Here is a 22,603-nt window from a genome sequence, read left to right as displayed (position 1 = left end):
TGAAATAAAAATATAAAACAAATAAACGAGCTGGCACTCAGGTAGCTGTATATTATCCACGTTTATATTGCATAAGTTTAGTTAAACTTAAAATAAAAAAAATTAAAGTAAAATAACATAAGTCACAGGAGTTAAGTTGCATTAGCTTTGGTTTTAGGCGAAAGCATGAGTGTGCGTGTACTTTATTAGCATCGCAATTGTTAAGTAATTGCAGGCGCAATATTTGGTTGTCGTTGGTAATTTTATGTGTCCGGTACATCGCGTATGGTCATCGCGAATTGGAAATTGACGATCGCCGCCGATCTGCAATTGAAAATGTGCAAATGTTGTGCGCGCGTGCGTTTGAATTCGCTATTCGTCTAGCAGGAATTTTAATTTTTATGTCTGCTACCAGCCGGAGACGATTTGTTTATGTCGCGCTTATTATGGTATTAATCGCTTTTTAATTGTTTCGATGGAAGAGAAACAACGCGGAATCATTGGAATCGCTGCGTTTCTCTCGACTCACTCGCAAACCAGGCGCATTCTTTAGTTGTCTACAATCCACAGAAATCAGTATAATCAATATAAAGTTAACATTGTTATAAATAAAATAAAATAAAATAGTTAATTTTGTGTGTAAAATCTAGTATAAATGCAGTTTGTGGTTATATTTAAGTAGCTGCCAAGTGACATCTGACATATGACACCTGACATCTGTCATCGCGTGAAATATGCACGTAGTGCGCATGCGTCTGCACACGAAGTTGTGTGTGCCATTTACGAGCGCGTTGAAAACAGTTAGCCGGCGTGCGCGCCGTGCGAGAAACTGTTACTCGATGCGGACCTGTTTTCCGGACACGGTGCGGACAGGATTCGAAAATGCATTTCGTTGCGTTTCACGCTCTCGCCGTTGAATTGCGGTGAATTATGGCGGCGGCGATGCGCATCGCATTATGCGCGGCGCGCTCCTTTAATCGGGGCGATATCGCTCGCGCCATTATTGTAATCAAATTTTATGTCGTGCCGGATAAAAACGGCGCGAACCGTATTAGCATCGCGCGTCACGCCCGCCGGACGCGAGATTAGCGGCTTCGACGCGCACTTTAATACGGAATATATTGCATAATGCGCATGCGAAATGCTAACTGTACCTGTACAAGTCAAGGGTCGTCATTTTTTACTTCTTCTTTGCACATAAAGTGCAAACGCAGTTGTTTTGTTTTTTTTTTGTTCGCAATGTGAATATTCAATTATCTTGATGATAATTTAATTTGAAAAAAATCTAAATGAGAAACTTTCAAAACTCTTTAACGACTTTTTATAGCTTTTAAAATTCAATTAGCCCGAGGTGGTAAAATATTCAAATTCAACCGCGCGCGCTTGTCTAATAAGTCATGCGACGCGCTAACAAAACCTCCATTAAATAATAGCTTTCGACGTTTGATCCGAGAAGGCGATAGCCGCCGCTGAAGAGCGGCCGATACGTGCGCATTAAATCTTCAATTATAGTCGTTGCCTCCCAGTACAGAAGCGCGATTGTGCTTGTTGCATGGCAACAGCAACACCGTGCGCACGTAAAGAATCGCGTACTAATCCCGGTAATGAAATACGCACGCGGACACCACCAGGTCGCCTTTTTGTTTTCGTCATTTCATTGATGGCTGATGGCTTTTTCCGCCGGCGCGAGCGTATATGCTAATGCGTTCCAATATGCAAATTTGCCATTCATTCGAGACGGGCTTTTCTATTTGCGATCGCCATTAATACCTTTACGCTTCGCGCGATGTTATTAACGTTAGACAAATTTTGCCTCAGTTGATATTACTTATTAGTCAGGCATTAGTTTATGACCTGTGCATGGACGTGGCGTGGAAATGCGCACGGCTTCTGTGTGCCAAACAAAAATTACACAGACCATCAACATGAAAAATTCTCGGCTTGTTTTCCTTTGAGAAATCTAACGGAAATAAATATTTTGCGTTTTAAAAAATGTAAAAAGTTACGTTTTGAAATGTTTACTTTACCATAAAAAGAACAGTTTGTGAATCTTTGCGATGTGATGACAAGACAAATGTTATTCTATATTTAATGACACCGACGGTGCCTTCACGTGTGCCCGCTTATCGACAAATGATTGGAGACGTATCTCGGTGTAGATATTTCGAAACACGGCCGTTAAAAGGGCATAAAACGCAACGAGTACCCCGCCGCAAATGCATTCTACACACATTCTGCTCGAGACCCAGCGTGACACAAAAGTCTCTCTCGAAACGTGGAAGAAGCAGGAAAAAAAATCGACGCGTTGGTTCAAAAGGTCTACGTACATTGTTTTAATGGTCGCTGCAAGTCGTAAACGTTTTTATTCGAGCGCTACATTTATAATACCTCTATATATAACTATATAACACCATAAATTCCACCATGTGTCCTACTAGCACTAACTTCACGATGCATGCACCTCAAAACCAGCGAAACATTTTAATTACAATTTAATATTAATACATTTTATGCGTTTTTTCTTTGTAATATTAGCAGATATAGTTTTAGAATAATTTACACGTAGAGTTATAAATATTCTGGTGACTGCTGGTATAATTTAACAGCTATGGTGTATACGTTTCTATATGTTTCCGGGAAATAACGCTTTGTCACATTCGCTCTGCCCTCGGTGCTCACACGAAAAACGTTTATGTGAGGTGCGCGCACTTTGGTCACTTTTTTCAGGCGCTAGCTGCGCAAGTAAGCACCAAGTTGGTCTGTCTAACAATGTTGTGTGTAGTGTACACGTTTAGCAATAGTGCATGAAATGAGCGCTCACGCGTATAAGGTGTGTGCCTTCTTCGAAAGCGTCTTGCAAAACGTTTGAAAACGTTAAACACCTTGCTGGCGCACGTTTGTCACATTCTTTTTGTTGTTTTTTTAAAACTCAACACTTGAACCCAATTGCAGCGCTAGCCTATGGAGAAGATTGTTAAATTTTGCCTTCCGGAACAAAAACGGTCTTTGGGTTAGTTTTAATGAGACATTCTGTATATAGTCTCGCAGATAGGAAACGAGCATTTATTGCCATTTTTGATGTGCGAGAGTTTTTATCTATTTCGTCCTTTTAAAGCCATCGCTTTATAAGATGATTGGAACGTGAGGTTCTTGCGTGCATTCTTGTTTTCCTAACGCAACATAATAGCGAAAAAAACAACGAAGTAAAGTTTGTCATAATTAAGCACCTTTTAATGTAAAAGTAAAGTGAATAATTTTTTTCTCTCGAAAAGTTTGCTATAAACTGCCTCATTTACCCTCGTAAGAAGCAGTAAACGTGTGTGGCATGAAATGGCATGATGCACGAAACCACGCAAAACGAAATCAAACGCCGTAATTTCCTTCCATCAGCGTTACATTGTATTCCCTAAGCGCTGCACAACAGGCTGATGCCTAGAAAGATCACACTCGATGTTACCAGGTATTAATTATCGCTGGCAACTACCTACAGTAACAGTATTTCGCTGGTGAAGTGGGCAATCAAAAAATTACGACCATGGTAGACGAAAAAAAAATGCACCACCCGGAGGTTTGGTGCGAGAGGTTCGGGGGAAGGCGTTATCGCCGCGGCGAAATCAGGAACGTCCGTCCGAAAGTTTAAGCTCAAATTAAATGCGACGTTGTTGTGTGTTGTGTTGTGTTGTTCGCGGTTGTTTCGTTTTTTACGTGATCACGCCGCCAACATTGTAGCGTCGTAAACGTGCGCTCAAATAAAATGGAACACGTGAAAAAGTTGAAAAGGGTTAGACATCGCGTACAGCACGACGTTAATTCGATTATAACTACCGGCCTTTTAGGCCAGCGCCAGGTGTGAACGAATTGCCGGTGCAAATCGGTTTTCGAAAAACACCCCGACCCGGCAAAAATTACAATGTGTTTAAAAATCAATTTCCAGCGCGCGCGCGCGACGGGAATAAATTAAAAACGGTGTTTTTATTAGTTTTGTTTGCCATTGGTCATTAGCGGACTTGGCATACAATAAACATTTAATCAAACAAAGATAATCCTTCAATAAAAATGTTTTTGTGTGTTTTTATGGCTTGTTTTCAGTCTCGACGCGCTTTGTTCTCTCGCATCTCACAGCGAGGGAGAGACTAGTATGTGCCAATTAGATTTAATTAACGTACAAAATATTGCAGTCATAAAACGCTATAAATACGTTTCGGTGATGTAGTGTTGTCCGCGTAAAGGACGCGGTTTTTTTTTTAGTTTTACAAATTTTATTGTTCCACATTCGTTTTATTGCTCAATTTTTGTACAATTTTATAACAATGTACAGTGTGGGTTTTAACGATGCGAATGCTAATTATTTTCACGTTTTGCATTTTGCCAATTTGGCGATTTAGTGGCCAACCCAACGAGTTTTTGCGGTAAAAGTTAAAAATTTAATTTACATTTGAGTTTTATTCCATTTTTAACGTCGATATTAAATTGATTCGTGATAAATCAAGTTTTAAATTGAACTATCACGACTTGGCTATTAATAATTTATTAAACAAATAGTTGGATTTATTAAAAATAAAAACTAGACGCTACGCACGCCTCCAAAACGAAATAAACTTTATCTAAAATCTAAATATTCTCGATCGAATCGTTTTTACGACGATTTAATTATTTTATGCAGTCTGTAGCATTGTTCTTTCTCGCTGTATCGGCTTGTTTACATAATGATGCATCAATTATTATTTAGTCACTTTGCATACACCGTTTTATTTTCGCTCGTAAATTAAAGCACTTAATTTTTTTTCGGCGTGTATTGTGTTTTGCACTTTGATTGTGTTTGCACAAGTTTCGGACGTCGATTAAGATTCAGTCGCCGATTGCGATCTAGACGCGCGCGTTTTTGTTATATGTGTGTGTTTTTTTTTCTGATTCTATCGAACCGCCCGTGCAATAAATCAATAATTGCATTCCGATTCGCGAACTTTGGCGCACACGGCGAACGCGGAAGGCTAACAATGCGCGACGAGAGAGCCGAATTCCCAGGAGATCAGGCGATGTTTCGCAAATAAATCGCGAGCGTCTGAGCGTTGCAAAAAAGACCAGCTAATTGAAATCGAAGAAAACGTGCAAAAAGCGAGCGAATGCATTTGGCAATACGTGAGTTCGTTCGCGAAGTGAATTACGTAACCTGTGTGTGCGCTTTTTTTAAATGCGAGAAACCTACCAAATTCAATTATTTTGCGTTTACGACTGAATGCACACGTTAAATGCAAAGATTTTAAATTTAAACTAGGTGTATTTACTCGTTTCTAAATATTAATTTTGTACTTTTTTGATAATTTGCTTGTTTGGCGCTTGGCAAACGGTGTGATTGTGAATATTCTGCAAAACACGTAAACGCCGAACCTTTCACTTCCTACTTTTGCGTTTGTTCTCACTTAATGATTCCGATATACACGCTTGAATGCATTCCAAGTCAAAAAGTTCAATTTTTTAAAGTTTAGTTTTAAAATTGTTAAAATTCTGGAAAAACATAAATATCCTGTTAATTTGGTGTAATTGACTAAAAGCGAGCAAATGAGCGATAAATCCAATCGGTGATCGAACCAGAAAACCATGAGAGATAAAATTGTGCGCTGTGTAGATAAAAAAAAACACTAGTGTCCGAGAGTGGGTCGAGATTGATCGACTAATTGACATAAGTGCACACAACAATGTTATAAATTTAAAGTGCAATTCCACACTCACCAAATGTTTAAAATTTAAAATTTTTTGTAAAATTTAACAAAAAATGTTCCAAATTTACCATAAATGATAAAATAATTTGAATTTATTTTGATTCGCGTTTTGAAACGCGTTTTACGCTCGATGTTTGCAAATTTTCTCGTAAATTAGCTATTGATTTGCTTCCAACACTCGGTGTGCACGAGATTGATAGGTTTGTTAATGGCCAGTTTGTGTCGGTTCGTTAGATGGAAACATGCTCCAAGGTTGTTGCGTTTCCGTACCATATGGTTGTCCGTTCGCCGGCCGCACGAATGGGCTGCATACATTAATGCAACGCGCGTTTCTGGCCCGAATTGTCGCGACACTCGCGGAGAACCTTTCTCAATTTGACTCTTGACACCAATCGCGCGCTGCTTTGGCAAAATTGCTGCCGAGCACACAGTGAAATGTTACTTTCACTTTCAATCGCAACGAAATTTTGATATTCAGTATTAAAAATTTGTCAATTTTTAAGTCTCAAAATAAATCCACAGAGACATCTGAATCAGAAATGCAGGTCTTTTTGTAGGCGATTAATTAATGCCGGCATTTCGCGCCTGCCATCCTCTAATTGACTGCTGTTTGATGATTTAAGCCCGGGTTCAAGAGTTAATTGCGCCAACCGCAATTAAGTCCTGCACCGGCCGCGCGCGCCACGTTCACTTTCGCGACCATAATTCGTTCATCGTCCGTGGCTAAAACTTGAAAAACTTTAAAGTTTACTCAACGAACGAAAGGTCAATTAGGAAAAACGTTGTAATTAATTTCTAATTGAGATTGAACTGGGAGCATACTTTTATCTGCGGTTCAAAAGGTCAAGACTCTACATAACCTCAATTAAGATTTTTTTTTCTCCCAGAGCGCAGTCGCAGGATTAATTTAAAATTGAAATTTTTTTTTGAGCAGCGCACACTCATTTCGAATCAAATCGTTTTATCGAAAACATCTGTATTGCTAAACAAGCACGTTTGGCGTCCGCGTTTGGGATATATTCGAGAATCGTGTTGGTGAACTTTTTAACATAAATCTACGTGTAGATACACGCCGATACGGCGTGTATTTATTAATCAATTTTATCTATCGAAAACGTTCGGAGCGACGCCCACCGATATTATACCTCATGCTGCATTTAATGGCATGTTGCAATAATTATTAATTAACTTTTTACGCACGAACGTTGGATTCGAAATTGGAAAGGAAAGGTTTCGTTCGGAACTTGGGCTTGCGAGAGGAATAAAATTGCGAGTAGGCAGTGTAGGCAGACACACAGGAGGCGAAGGTGCATATTATCTACTAACCACGATCCAGTGGGTGCGAATCGAGCACATAATTTGATAATTTCAACAAAAATTTGCAGAATTTTCACCAACAGTGAATAAATATCATTACGCCTATTATAATACTTGCGTTGTATTTCTTGTAGTGCGTTCGAGCGTTCCAAGTGCGCACAATGAAACATTTTAATTTGCTAATGGGTGTTGTGCGGTCATAATACCCACCCGCATGTTCGAGCCCAGTACGCACACACAACACACACAACACAGTGTTTGCTCAGTTATGGACTCGGACACTCTTGGGCTTTGCGATCTACTCGCGTGTAGGAATATATACGTATCTAGCGTAAAATGTGTAATGTGTAGTTTGACTAGCCGGCGATTCTCATGCCTTTCTCGCATGAGTTCGCGTCCGTTTCGTAGGAGTGTCGCGACGATTCCCAGCGGGACGCGATTCATGCACAAGACATAGCCAAACACGTCACCAATTCATATACTTTAACAAAATATTACTTAGATAGCTGTATAACTACGCTTATTAATTTCTATAACATTCTACGGAGTATGAATATCATTTTTATGCTTTTAGTTATTAAATGGAATTGACTTATTAGATTTGTCAATTGCGGCTTGTAAGATTGTGATAATTTATTTTATTAAGTGCACGGACGAGATAAGATTTTCTCATGCGAAATGTTTGAGCGTTTTAATGCATTTATGCATGAATGACATAATAGTCGGTCTTGTCGGCGTTTTGTTGGCGTCATCGCGAATGCGGGTAATTAAAAGTAGCAAACCGCCGTGCCCATCATCGCGGTTTCTATAGCATCGAAGGGAAATTGCGCAATAACGGCGTGGAAGCGCGCTTAATCGCGAGCATATTATTTCTAGTTTTATGGATTTATTACCAGACACTCACCATGGTTTAATTGAGTTAATATAGTCGAAACTTGCTACCGAAATGACATCATTACATCTAAGATATGATAAAATAATGTATACAAATATAAAATATATAGAATTTAATTATATTTCGTAAAACGTTTAAAATAAATAAAAAAACAACGAAATTAAAATAGGCGTGTATTCTGTACATTCATATTTCGTCGTTGTTATCTTCAAATTAAATTTACGACTCGAAAAAATCCCTTTCTTGGTTTGTTCTGCACAATATCCTTATGATGTTGTTATAAATCCTGATATTTGTTTTGTTTGCTGCGCCTCGCTGACCATGGTGTGCAATTAAAATCGTTCGTCCTGCAGCCTCAAGTTCACGTTTGTGTTGTGCACATTGCGTTTCCGATGATAATTGTGATTGTGATTATTGGAATGCACGTTTCCATCGGCGGCCGGTGGGAGTGTGTTGCGCGGCGTTAATCAGGCAATCTATAATTAATAAATTATACACTAAACGCGCATGAACAAACAATAAATTTATAAAACGGCGCGATAATAACGGCGATAAATTTATTATATTATTACGATTATTGTTTCATTACGATTTTTGTTATTGCCGGCGCGAACGATCGCATATGGCGCGCACTTGAATTGCACATTACTCGACTTTCAACAACTTCGCGTCGATTGTGTTTATTATTATATAAGTTATGTTGTGATTCAACTTGAATTGTGCGCGCCTACAATGTGTGGTTTTCAAGTCGTGACGTCATGATTCTTAAAAGAATTAATTGTAGTGATAAATTAATTCGTGATCAACGCGTGTAGAATGCGAGTAAACCGAAATTGGTTGTAGAGAAGGAAAAAATATTTCTATAATTGATCTTGTCTGAGAGTTACACCTACAATTCGCAGCGTATAATTAAAGTTTAAAACAAATAACGTTGGATAATGATTTATTTTATTGTTTTTGTGCGGTTTTAAGCGAACGTGCGCGCGAGCTTTCTATCATTTTGAAGTTTGCATTTTGCAGTTTCGGAATAAGTTGAGTTAGTTAAGTTTCGCACGCAGTTTTGCGCTGCAGCGCCGTTTTTCACTGGATGGCGGATTCCGGTGCATGCGCCAAACCAAACAGGACGCGAACGCTATAATTTGCGGAGCGTAGTTAGGCCGAAACGCGCGGTTTCCGTTTTATTAATCATTTCTATATCAAACGTTAATTCGTATAATTCATGTACTTAGCAGATGAACTCGTGTGTAATGTTTGTCGAGGCGAGCTCGGGTGGTTGTAGGAAGTACGTGTGTGTGCTGCGAATGCCAAAAGTGAAGAAGGAAGTTGCGAGCGTTTAGTTAATCACGAGCATAGATCCTTCCTATTGTTTCGCTAACTGTGGCGTTTTCTACATCGCAGAACAATGCAATTAATTTTATTATTTCGCATGGAAACCAGTGAAAGCGAATTTTATTTCAGAAAAATCGTGTTTCAAATGCATTCTTTACACATTTACACACACACACACACATAGAGAGGTTGAAAAATGTTGAGGTATTTTTCCTTTGCAACCTGTGTGACTTCCTGAGAATTTGTGGGTTATGGCAATATTTTATGTAGCGAACCGTGCCCCGGCGAAACTAAGGTGTGTTTGCATGCGCGCACATGCGAGCCCGATGCGTTCGGACGTTAATTGAAACTGCCACATTAGCGATATTTATGCGGCAATAGATAACTCTCGCACGCACGTTCACAACGAATCGACGAATCGAGCAGCAGCCATTCAAAACATTCCCGCCTTTGCGTAGTCGTCCTGGGCCCGCCAGAGAGTCAAATATGCACTCACACGCTGCATGCATCGAACGCAATGTGTTAACAGTTAACAGTTAACCGTTTTTGGCTCGTGTAAAAATTAAACATTCCTGCCTAAAATGGTACAAAACGCATTCATGCGCATTCGAAATTCTGCTATCAACCATGAGCACACATGCTCATAAATGGTTAGTCATGTTTACCATGTTGAAGAAAATTGAGCAAATTATTAATATTTATATGAACGCTCCTCACTCGAGATGATATTTGATGTGTTTACACAGCGAGTCAAAAGTCTCTCCACTTTTCCGAAAGCCGCACCCACCTTTTCTGCTTCGAGTACTCGAGTATTCCTCGAAAACCCACGGCTTGTTTAGACACTAGGGACACTAACGCGACCACATCACACACAACCGAAATAATAACCGTTTAACAGTTGCTAGGTAATTAATTATCATCGTCACACACACAACCACAATAGCCTGGTTGTAAATCAGTGGCGAACCGAACGTAGAAGAACAAAGATTTATCGACTATTTTCCATCGGCGGACTGAAAGTCTGACATTGCGTAATTTAATGCGCCGTGCGGTGCTTTAGTGTAAACTAGCGCCATCTATCAGCGAGCAGTACTTGGGTTGACATATTTTATGTGATGTTCGGATTGTTGCGCAGCGATTCAAAGCAGAAAGCGACTTCCTTTTGTGAGATTAACAATGACCAACGGGCTAACAGGCGCGCAACAGTGACCAGAGGCTACTCGCAGGACTGAAACAAAGACTAAATGGATTACAAACGCATTCGACTACAATCAGAACATAGTCAAAGGAGCGCTTTCAGAGTAAATCTAAACCTGGTCTTCATAAAGTGCGCACATAACTTGCAACTCAAACATATTTAACCGTATAATCATATATTCTGTAAACTATCCGTGCGCATTTTTGTGTTTCTGTTTCGTGTAGTTGATGGAAATTAATTTGTTGAGGTGAAAACGCGGCGTCATCATGACATAACCGACGTATTTAGTACCTACACTTACGCGTTGTTTTACGTTTCTATCGCCTCGACAAGATCGAATTAGCGTCAAAATGTCGTCTCGGCTTGAATTACGCAACGAATTATAACAATCATTTATCATTCGCTGCACGCACAATGCAGCGACTACGACGTAAAACAACAACTATTAAGTGTGATTGTTTTATCTTCATCTCGACGAATTTAAAACTAAAAGACTGAATAAAATTCAGTCTCCGACGTTGTGGTTACAATGTTAAATGCAGTCTATGCTATGAATGCTCTGACGGGCTGACATCATAAGAGATATGTCAGATATGTCCAACCATTTATGTGCATTGTCAGATATTTGAGTATTAGATATGTACAGAGCCCAAAGCGCAACTGGTAATACTGATTCTGATTCGGTGCTTTAAATGGGACAATGGTAAATAGCAAAATGGCTAACCGGTAACGTTTGTCAATAGTGGTCGTAATGTCGATAATACCACTTTAGTGGAAATGATTCATTGTGGCTGTGTGGCTGTGCGCATGTCGCCTGTCCATATCGGACTCAATTCAGCGCGGAATTCGATGCCCGCTGAATGTGATTCTGATTTTGCGCCGGTCGGCGGATTGAGTTTCAAAGTTGCGAGATACGAGTAGATCTAGTTGTAGGGCATGCTCTCGAGTGTTCGGAGTAACTCGAGGTAGACATAACCTAGGTATGTTATGCGTTATTATGGCGTACGTTATGAGCGCGGAGCAATTATCGCGCGACATGAGAAATTCGAGTCGGACACGACGTTGTACAAGCCACCAAGAGGGCATTAAACATTGTTAGATTTTATAAACGTGCATAATATTCAAATGAATTTTATTTTTGTGTAGATTTTAATGTATTACTTATAAAATTTAAATAATAGGTATTTAATTATATAGCAGTTGTAGTTTTTGTTGTTGTGGAGATAATTTATGAACTGCAACACCTTGTTTATAGTTTATCGGTGGAACACCGCTTCTTACTTATGAGCCGAGGTTAGTTCCGAGACGTTATTAGATATGATTTATTTTCGCGCTAGTTTTCGAGCACCAGAGCGAACGCTAAATTGAGTGAGCATTGCGCGCCGCCGCCGCTGCTGCTCCTGCCGCCCGCCTGTGTGATAATGTAAGTAAGTTGGTTTAAATAGATTCGCACCGGTGCTATATCATATCGAATAACAGTCGCCAGCGTGCTTTCGCGGTTGAAAACCTACAATTTTCGCGAAACGTGTAGGCACATTCTGCGCATGCATAGCTAATCCACTTAAGAGCTTTCATGTTTTGTGCATCAAAAACAAAGAAACGATTACAGCATGATTTAGGTGTTAGTATTTCAACGAAGAGTAATTTTAACATTTAAAATATTATAATAATTGAATATTAAAATAATCATTAGTGGAATCCGCTGAAAATTTCAATAATGTATAAATATAAAATGCGTTATTACGGATTATTATGAATTGAAGCAAAACAATGATGCAAATGATGGTAGCGAGCATAATAAAATGCTTTTTCGTTAATAACGCCTCAATTATATCGAATGCGCCCCCGCCGCTTGTGTAGTTTCAACAAACATTTGATGTTTATAAAATTAACGCATTAATTGAAACACGAAAATGCGTGGCGCGAGCCAGCCAGCCGGAAATGCAAATTGAAACTTGCAATATTCGTACATTTCAATACGAGTTAATTATTTATTATCCCCTCCGGCCGCACGTCTACATGCAGCGATAATTAATATTTAGTCGCGAATAAATTTTCTATTTTAATGAAAATCATCATCGGACACACACATTGCATTAACTACTCTTTCCGGGAGATGAAAATCTCTTCGGGTTCTCTCTCTCTCTGTGTTTATATCGTATTGTTCAAGCGCATAAACAAGTCACTTAATCCTTTTGTAATATGCCCTCGCCGGGTGTTTCTGGTTTGGTCGACTCGCGCGCCGTGTGTCATTCCATTTTTGTGCGCTCCCAGGTTATTTATGCGCGTGTGTGCGCCATGCATTTCCGTATTATATTATGCTCTCCTGGCCGCGAACGCTAATGATTTATTTTTGATGATACACCTATAAAGCCTCGGCCGGAGCGTCCCGTCCGCGCGTCGCGCTTTGTGTGCGCGACCGTGGTTTGAATAAAGTGTGCTCAGTCACGTGATCGCGCACCGCGGACGTACGAAAATAACTCAAAACACTGTGTGCATCGCATGCGACGCACGCGTTGGATTACAAAGTTATACAAACTCTTCTATACATCAACGCACAAGTTCCACATTTGAAAAGCAAGAAAAAAAAAACATTAAATCCACAAAAAACTGACATTTGACAGTTGTTACTGTCAGTCAGTGACACTTTGACATGACATTTAAGGTTATGCAACGCATCATTAATCAATTGTATCTTTTTTTCCACGTTTTTTGTATTTTTAAGTGTAATTAGTTGAGATGTTATAGTTTTTAACACTTTGTATGTTAATACGAGTCCAACAGTTGTGAAACGAATGCTGCACGAATGCGAATGCTGAAGGTGCACAGGTGTGGCACACACGCGTCGATTACCGCTAATACTATAACCTAATCAACTAACACAATGGGCCGTGGTCATATTTTCCTAACGACCCGACGCGACCCGCAGGTCGACACATTGTGTGTGCTTGCTTGCATCTCGAAATTAATCACAAATAAAACGTCCACGACCACGAGAACGTGTAATCCCTGCCCGCGACGCATACTTAAACTAATCTCACCGAATTTATTTAATGCGCGCGCATTAACATTGAAACCCATTGAACATAAACAATAAAATGGATTTGTGACCGCATGATATTCTCTCGCCCGACTATAAACTAACTTTAGCGTTATCTTGTCTGACGTGACATGATGTGCCTACTTCCTTTTCGGGGCCGTGTGGCATTCAAAAGCGCTTTGAATGGTGAAAAAAATGTGCGTGTGCGTACAATGGCCGGCTGGAAACTAGAAAAATCTCAAACTCACATAAGCAGATAAAACGCATTATACACGTGAACGTTTGAAAAATTGACTTTTTAATTTTAATCTCTCTTGTCTGCCATAATGGTCGCGTGACGCAATATTCAATCTTGAATGGGTATCAAAAATATCGGTATTGTTCTAAGAAAAATGCACGACGCACGTCGAATCATCTTATAATACAATATAATCGCTGATTAAGATGGTAGATATAGTTTCGGAGGCTTTCGTGATTCGGGCTTAGTTTTAATACGTGTTTAGTCGGTTTATTTAATTAATTATAATGCCAGAAAGGCTTTGATCACGAAACGTGTATAAATAAAAATTGCCTTCATGTGTTGGGTTGCATGAATTATTTGAAATGCGCGTGATAGTGATAGGCGAAATATAAAAATGTAATGGAATACGGGCATAACTCGCGTATGGGTCTCGTAAAATCGGACGTCATCTGCGGCTTTTCTATGTTTCTGTTCCGTGATCGGCGGAAAGCAGGTAGGTTTCAAGCCGCAGCGGCGCGCGCGCGCGTGGGATTAAAAGATCGTATCGTATTTTGAATTATTAATGAATTAATTAGAATAAATTTTCGTTGATTATAATCGGCTTTTATTCATACGTACGTACAATATTCGTGGGCAATGAGGTCCAAACTGCATGAAATATGAATTATTATTAAATTAATATTTGACAATATTTATTTCTATGGTGTTTCAATGTATGAAATAAATTCCCCAACACATGTTGGTGCTAATTTATCAAAAGTGATATTCAAATCTCTGTGGCTGTTATCCGCGACATGAATCATGCGTTAGATGCTCTTCATTAAGCGCCTCCCTGTGTGCGTTATTTCGTGTTCGTTTTACGCTGCGCCCGTAACTAGAACGCGATCAAGATTAACAACGCGTACAAGACTTCTGACAGACTTAAAAATACGCGAGGCTCGCGCGCCCGAATCGAAGACCTCTGGCAGCGGCGTGTAATGATTAGATTTGTAACTGTCAATCTCGCGGCCCGCGCCCGAAACCTCATGCACACGAAACTATTCTAGGTGCGCGTTAATGCGCGCCGACAGAAATATAAAAACACCGAAATAAAAGCGTCAAAAGGAGCAAAACGATGAAAGGAAAATAGAATACGTCACCAGTAGAAACAGAAGAAAGAAAGAAAGAATTGAAGAAAATTAAAGATGAAGAAAACATAATATTAGACATTGAACTACTAATCTACGTATGAGAAGAGTTGAGAGCTTTGAAAAAGAAAAAAATGAACAGCATGAGAGCACGTGCTGAGTTACATAATCAACGATTGTCACTTTTAGATTTCAACAAGATGACACGAGAATAAAAAAGTTTTCTTTTGTTTCAGCGTTCATGTCATGTTCCGGATGGATGTAGATTTACCAGATAATATCGCCAAATAAGGTAAGTCACACTATTTTACCAAAAAACTTTTCTTTCTGATTGACGCATGAAACCAGCGATAATAAAACAATTGTTCTACTAAATTGCCTTAACTTAAGTCCATTTGACACGAGTTTGACTCACTTGCATCTACAAAGTGTTAAAATTGAATAATTATCATTTTTTCGTTGATTAAACGCATATAAATTATAGTAACACCCTGTATAATGTAGTTTTTTGTGAGACATGTATGGCTTACGCAGCTTGTGCAAGTAGTTCAATGGTGTGCATTATAATCACGATCATGATCAATGGGTAGGGCCGGCGAACGAAACGGACAACGGTTCGCGACGAGCCTTTCTCGTGTACGAGTAGTAGCACAGTCCTTCATCCTGCACGAAGGTTCAAACAATTGCACCAAGTACAGGCGGTTGCAAATCTCGCATTTGTTTATGCAAAAAATGAAATTTTACAATTTACGCTCTTTCTGATACACCCTGTATGTATGCGTGATAGATAGGTTTATGTAACGTCTGAGTGACGAATGAAAGACACTGAATGCACTTTGTAATCGAATCCAGGGCTCGGCCCGACACACACACACACCGAAGAATAAAATACGCGCATATTGAGGATTGCGTTACCGTTTTTCTATCAATAGCTAATGATCCGGCGACTTGACTGAGTGACTGACGTGAACCTTGTGTGCCTTGCATGACTTACCGCTTACACTCCCATCGAGAAGGTCGAAAATTAATCAACAGCTCGAAGAAAATTAAAGCGATTTCCGCGTTTACACGTATTTGTGCCTCCTTTTAATTAGTTGCCAAGTGATTTATAGATGGCGCTACTGATAAAGGCATTCTGCCACTCCTGTTGTTATGTCTCCGAGATGCAGTGCGAGTGTGTAAACGAGCGTAATTGCAGCAAATAGCAATTAAACATGTATTCCACATTTGAACGAATCTCGCGATCGTAAAATATCCCGATGGCCGCCTCGTAATCAGGCGCTCATAAAAAACGTTTCTCCGCATGCGCGCGCGCTCCATAAATAATTATTTCAATTAAAAGCGCCGATATAAATCGCCGGCGTTACACTAATTCAGCGCGATTTTTTTTTTCGCCTTGTCCGAGTCGCCAATTGAAATTGCGCGCTCGCGATATTTTTCCATCTGCAGGCGTCGTCCGTTCGCTCGCAGCGCCTACTCATACAGGTATAATTTAATAACGAAATTTATTAGCGAATGCTGCGCTACCGGCGTGCGACTCTCCTATGTGTCGCATAAATAAATCGACAGGTGGTTTAATGGCCGCGTCCGCATGGTGTGCCTGCCAAAGCGTCCAGAAACCAATCGCCGGCGAAATAGCTCTAAACTCGCGCTATCGATAATACGACGTGTCTGTGCGAGGCGTACGCGTACTACTCATATTTAAATACGTCGACAAAACGCGAGTAATGCAAGAAGAGGATAATTTGCCAGCGCATGAATTTCCGTGCCTTAATGAACGTCCAAGTTGAAGTTGCGGTCGCAAGATACGAGCGTCGATAAATAACATTTTCGTTTGCATGCGCTAAACGCTTTGGTTTCAGCTAACTAAAATGTTTTGCGTAAATTTCTACGCGAGTGGTGCGGTCGTAACTTACGGAAACACCTTGTAGCTATTTGGCGCATTGAATTTCCTACTTATTAGCGTCGACGAACGAGAGCTACAACCGTGCGAAGTTAATTTCGAGGCAATTGCGATTATTTACGATTTTCACAAGTAACGCATGTTATTATCGATTTTATTTACGATACACGTTTTAACTGGTAATAAGATAAACAATATGCATAAAATTTTGACTTGAATACAATGTGTAAAAGTTTAGAAATCATTTTTTTTTCAAAGTTTGTTTTTCGTTTAAATTAAAAACCAATTCAAAGTCGTTATGGTATTCAATAAAAGCGCAATTTAAAGCAATAACATTTGAATATAAAGATAATCCGAATGACAAATCGTGCATTACACAAAAGTGATATTAGTTAAGACGTATTCGGGTTCTCGATTTGAGCGATTTAAATAATTTAATGCGGCGATTAAAATTTACATAGAAATATCCTCGTTACAATGTAACACGTTCGCTTATCGTCATATTTATATCGCGGCAACACGACGCCGCGAAGAAAAAATGATTTACATTTAAATCACTCACTCGCGATTAATCATTAATTTCCTGCGCGCCTATGCGATAAAAGTGCGTGAAACGTGTTTGGCGCTTGTGTTCGCTTCTATTCTAACCGGTGGACGGATATTGAAGTCATCAATTGAGCGGTCATCAAAGTCTTTAGTTTCTCGTCCAGTTGGTTCCGTAACGAGCTCGAGATGGAACCGTCATTCGACGCGATAAACCGATATCGTGGCGTAATTCATTGATGATTATTTCCACGCCACATCTTTGCTTTGCGCGCGCCAGGACGATGATAGTTTCGAGACCTAGCGATCCATTCCGACTGACTGACACGTCGCCTTTCGGATGAACGGGCAGATATCGATACTCGAAAACTCGTTTTCTATTAGAACAACTTATTAGGCTCAATTCGAATAAAATTCTCAATTGTGTATTGATTTAAAAATATAACGAGGCCGATATGAATGGAATACCTTTTCTCTATCAGGTAGAAATGAATGAGTGTAATAGAGCTGGTGTCTAGCAGGAAATTCTTCGAAAAGTGATGTGAAGCTTTTTATTTCACCTCGTAACTTTTAATAAGATCCACTGAATTAAATTAGTTTCAAGTAACCGCATTGCTCACAATCTCACAATGCACTTGTTTGGTGACTGCATATGTCAAGTGTCAAATGTCATGCGGGGAATTAAGGATAGACCTTTCCGAAGTGAATTCCGCTTTGTCTCCGTTGACGTGACTGCGAGTACTTTACGGGAAATTAAAGTAAATCAGCACGAAGCACGGTAACAAATTGGTAAGTTGGTCGGAACTTACTGCTTTGTGTGTCGAGTGTGCAAAATCGTAGATTTCTTCAGCATCTTGTTTGATGAGGTGGCATCTTCATTACGGTAATCTTCTAGAGTGTAGAGTGTAGACAATCAAACACAATTCGCTATTGTAACGAATTATTTTATGACTGTAATGTTCAGGAACACAATCGAGTGTAATCTGATTTCGAAATAAGTTTGATTTACGATATATACAGCTGGAGTACCTATATGAATTTTGCGCGGTGCTGAACACGACACAAAATGAAAGTTTGTATCAATCTGTAAGTCGGTAGCAAGTCGTAGCTACTGGTTTTAATTGTATTAGCAACGCTGACTGGGTTGCAGCATTGGTAAGTCGTGCGATGTAAAAGGCGATCGGTCCGATTCGAGCGATTGAGATTAATAATTTCGATTTGATTGATTTCTTGTGTGAGGTCTTGCGCTAACTAGTTGTACGTGCGTCGGACGCCATGTAGGAGTTCACCACGTGAGTGCTAACAACATGGAAAATACGGTAGCTAATAAGTTTAGATCCGCTAATTACTTGTTAACAAATGGCTTTGGTTAATATCCAATGAAGCAGGACAAGTAACACTTTAGTAACACACTTGTGTCTATATCTATAACCTTTTGTTCTATTTTATGAAATTAATTATTTCTTAGTGTTTTTTTTGTTTTAATTTAAAATATTTACTAATTATGTTCTGGGTGAAAATGTCTTGCTTCTCGGATGTGTGCAGCTTGTTCGTTAGACGATGCTCCATAGGCATTGTGGTTAATTTATTTTAATCGACGCGATGGAGCGCGTCACTCTTCATTAACCGGAATTAATGTCGCCTAGACGAGCGCTGGCGTTTTCTCATAAATTCACAAATTCACCAAACGCCAAATGACTAAATTACGCCGCGCGTCGCATAAATTGACCGAATGCTAATGCAGCGCGACGACGGGATGACCGAACGCCGCACGAAATTGATGAAAGTTTATACGCATAGATGTATTTTTCACGCGGCGGTCAAATTAAATTAATGCGCTACATGTCTTTATATATTTTCGTGGAATTCCCAAAAAATATAACACATCACTTCAACTCTCTTGGGAATCGCCAAATCTAAAGCCAAATTAATTAATTATAATTATAATTTGAATTCATTGATGTCCGAAATGTTTGGGAATTTTGAGTTTTTATTTCTATCGTTCGATCGCGATTGTTATCGTGACAATTTAAGCCCACAGGCACAGGTTTTATTATGAAATTTATCTAAAATCTAATTTTACGAAAGCCTCTGGAGGTATGTATCTGCCAGGTTGCGATTACCTACACTCGAGTTTATGATTAAAAAGTTACTGCCGTAAATAATAAATAGTCATAATTCATATGCGTGAATTACGATTTGCTTGCGTCGTTATTCACGACGACACCTCAAGCCGCGCCACGCGAAACGCCTTCACATTAACGCCACGTACGTAACGACGAAATTAAAAAAAGCATCAAACGCATGCGATCGGGCTCAGCGAGTCGCGCTTTGTTCGGATGGGCGTTTTGTTCGCATCGGGCGCATCAATGCGAGGATAATAAAGTGATGGTAATATATTGGCATGGCATTAAACGATATGTGATAAGTTATTACCGGCACATTTTTGTTTGTCTAATAATTGCACGTCACACAGAGGAAAAAAATATCAAAAAACATTTTAAAAACTAAAAAATATAAAAATTGAGATCAAAAAAATTTGTTTGATGACTTTTCTATGCTTTGACAAGTCAAAAATATTAAAAAAGTTGTTAGTGCATTCACAACAATAACAAAATGACAAGTCAACTACCGAGTGTTTTAAATTTAAGCATATAATTAGGTTTAGATTAAATTTATCCACGTTGAAGCACCTTGTATGGACTTGTCTGCTCTGCAAAAGGTTGATTGTCGAGTTTTGGTGTCAATAGATAATGTCATGTTCGTCTGTTGACGATTATAAATTATGCGCGCGGGGTAATCGATTATTCATTATTTATCGACTGCGCTGCTGGGATTTTTAGCTCCCATTCTCGTCTTGCAGTCTGGTAGTCAATCGTCAATACCAGACCACAATAACAAACGCCGGTGATAAACAAATTGCCGTTTTATATTTAAATTCTGTTGTTGAATAACTTATTTATAGCACACATCATTAGTTGTACTTATATTAAGAATAAGATATGCTTTGTTTTGATTTTATAATTTTAGTAGTTGTGTCTTGTCGTGGCGCATGGTTTGTTCGTAAAAATATCGGTATTTATTTTGGTTCGCACCACGTGTTTCTGATCTCTGCGTTTTCGACGCTAAGCTTCTGAACATGCAAGCACAACAAGAAAATTGAGAAGAAAATAATTTATTATAGCTTATTTAAAGTTGTTGTAGTTAATTTGATTACTGTGCTTTGAAGTGTTTGAAAGTTTGACCAGTGGTCATTCTTAAGTCAAGTTTTCTTTTGCATTTCTTTTTTGAATATGCTGCCAACGTTCGAAGACCTTACTACGGCGTAGTAAGAAACCACGAAGGGTCAAGGACGACTCCACTCTGCGTACGCTTAGGAAACTTTTCGTTTTTTTTTTCTTCTGATTCCGTCTTCGATCTCCTTCGCCTGACCAGAGAAGAGTGAATGAACGCGCGCTCGCCCAGTCGAGTCTACTCCAAACCCATACTTAAAATCTTCTCGCGCTCGTCCACCGCGTACGTTCGATGCTCACAACCTGAAATTATATCCAAAATGAAAAATTATTTCCTCTCTGTTAAAAAAACCTATCTAGACACTAACCAAAACCCAGAATATTTCAATTTTGATCTTAGTAGCAGCTTAGCAGTAAGATTCTCTGTATATTGGTACAGATTACTACACGAAACTAAAACTAATTTGAGCTGTATGCGGTACTGGGAAGCAAAATTCATTTCAACGTGTTCCAATACATGATAAAGCGCGCCAGCGGAAAGTTTGACCATCTGACCATCAGCTCTCCGGTCCGATATTGCCCGGAGGGTATCTACGATGCGCCCATATCTATCCATCTCGAAGCGCATAACTCTTTCCAATATAATCGACGCAAACGATGTTACCGGTCTGCGCGTAGTATGACCGCCGCTCGTGTATAACTTATGAACCATCTCTCGGGATAAACGCGCCTCGCTTCGGTGCGGCAATATTAATGTACGGCGTGCCCTAAGGTTTAATTATAAACATCGGGCGCAAACGATGGAGCTGCTCTGGCTTCTGTATATCTATGCATCATTTGTGCTGCAAGACGGGATCAGGATATGTTTGGATAGATCTCAAGCAGAAATTAAAAAAATAAAATTTAAAAAATTAAATTTTATTGTTTTTTCAACATAAAGGAAGCAGGAAACATACGCCAAGGTTGGGTCATACTGTCACACAATGAATACTAAAAACAAGACGTGATAATTTGTTATTATTGCATTGTTATACTTGATTCAAGGTGAAAGAAAAAAGAGAAAGTGAATCGATCATGCCCACATATTTATTATCATGCAGTGGCATTCACTATAGATATTATAGTTTTATTATTATTGCATTTTTTATTGCTGATGTTCGTAGTTGATTAGTATTATCACAGATGTGCGTATTCAGTTCGGAGTAATTCAAGCAGATTAAACGCGCACCGTCCGAAACAAACGCATTGTGTGCACACACCAACACGCGCGCACGTGAATCATACGAATTAGATACAATTGCGCGTGCTTCCTTTGCTGATTGTGGCTGATCGCTCCTGCTTTAGACAGTTAATATTAACGCTAAACATCAGCAACAAACAATAACGCAGGCCCGCTCGCGAACAATAACGTGTGCTGTTTGTGTATCTAAACATCTAATACAAAATTCATTCGCTACAGGACCGTAATTTCAATTTCAACGCTCCGTACACAATATGTGGCTGGTTGTTGGTCATTGCAATTGCGACTCTGACGTGGTGAGTATACAGTTAATACCAATTCAATTGTGCGGCGCGAGCGTAGATAACGCGCCGCGGCGTTGATGATGAAAACCCGGAAGTGTCTATTTTTCAAGCTGCCGGCAAAAACTCGCGCGAGCCGACCTCACAGCATACACACAGTTTTATGTGTGTGTATGTGCTTTTATTTCAATTCTAATTTACAAATGTAGATTTCAATGCGATGCAACCAGGAGGCAACGAACACAAAAACCGCAATAATCACAATCACAAATTACGATCGAGTTTTTATGCCTGCTTTGGTCAGTTAGAACAAAAAAGGGAAGTAAATAAATATATACGAGTTGTCTACTCGTTGAGTAAGTTTTGTGTGTTTCTGCTTTTTTTTTGTTTTTTTTTGCGGCTTTGGTGAATAAATGAGACGCGAACGGATAATTGAGTGTGAAATTACAATGACAATGAAGATGCAAAGCGAAACACAAACCGGCGACAACAGCAACGCGCTGAAATTGTTGACCCACATCGTAATTACATCAACAACAAGGGTAATAACAACGATA

The 22,603-nt window shown here is 39.4% G+C and overlaps 1 protein-coding gene across 14 annotated transcripts in view; it reads left to right on the top strand.

The window, feature by feature from the left end:
• Positions 1 to 22,603, top strand: part of LOC135793344 (uncharacterized) — a 127,006-nt gene that overhangs the window by 37,578 nt on the left and 66,825 nt on the right. For 8 of the 14 annotated variants that reach the window (XR_010548619.1, XR_010548623.1, XR_010548622.1 and 5 more), the window contains one exon: positions 15,083 to 15,138. Coding sequence is in view for 5 of the 14 variants with exons in the window: in XM_065304261.1 (XP_065160333.1) it covers positions 22,020 to 22,061 (42 nt within the window). In the remaining 9 variants the exon portion in view is untranslated. Of the gene's footprint in view, positions 1 to 15,082; positions 15,139 to 21,984; positions 22,062 to 22,603 lie in introns of all 14 variants that reach the window. The other 6 variants (XR_010548618.1, XM_065304261.1, XM_065304265.1 and 3 more) reach the window with 1 other exon arrangement.

This window comes from Atheta coriaria, unplaced genomic scaffold (assembly GCF_025399875.1).
Source record: "Atheta coriaria isolate IRGN ID8LTWV9N9 unplaced genomic scaffold, Caltech_Dcor_3.1 hic_scaffold_6_pilon, whole genome shotgun sequence".
Taxonomy (NCBI): domain Eukaryota; kingdom Metazoa; phylum Arthropoda; class Insecta; order Coleoptera; family Staphylinidae; genus Dalotia; species Dalotia coriaria.
This window is presented reverse-complemented; position numbering and strand designations above follow the sequence as displayed.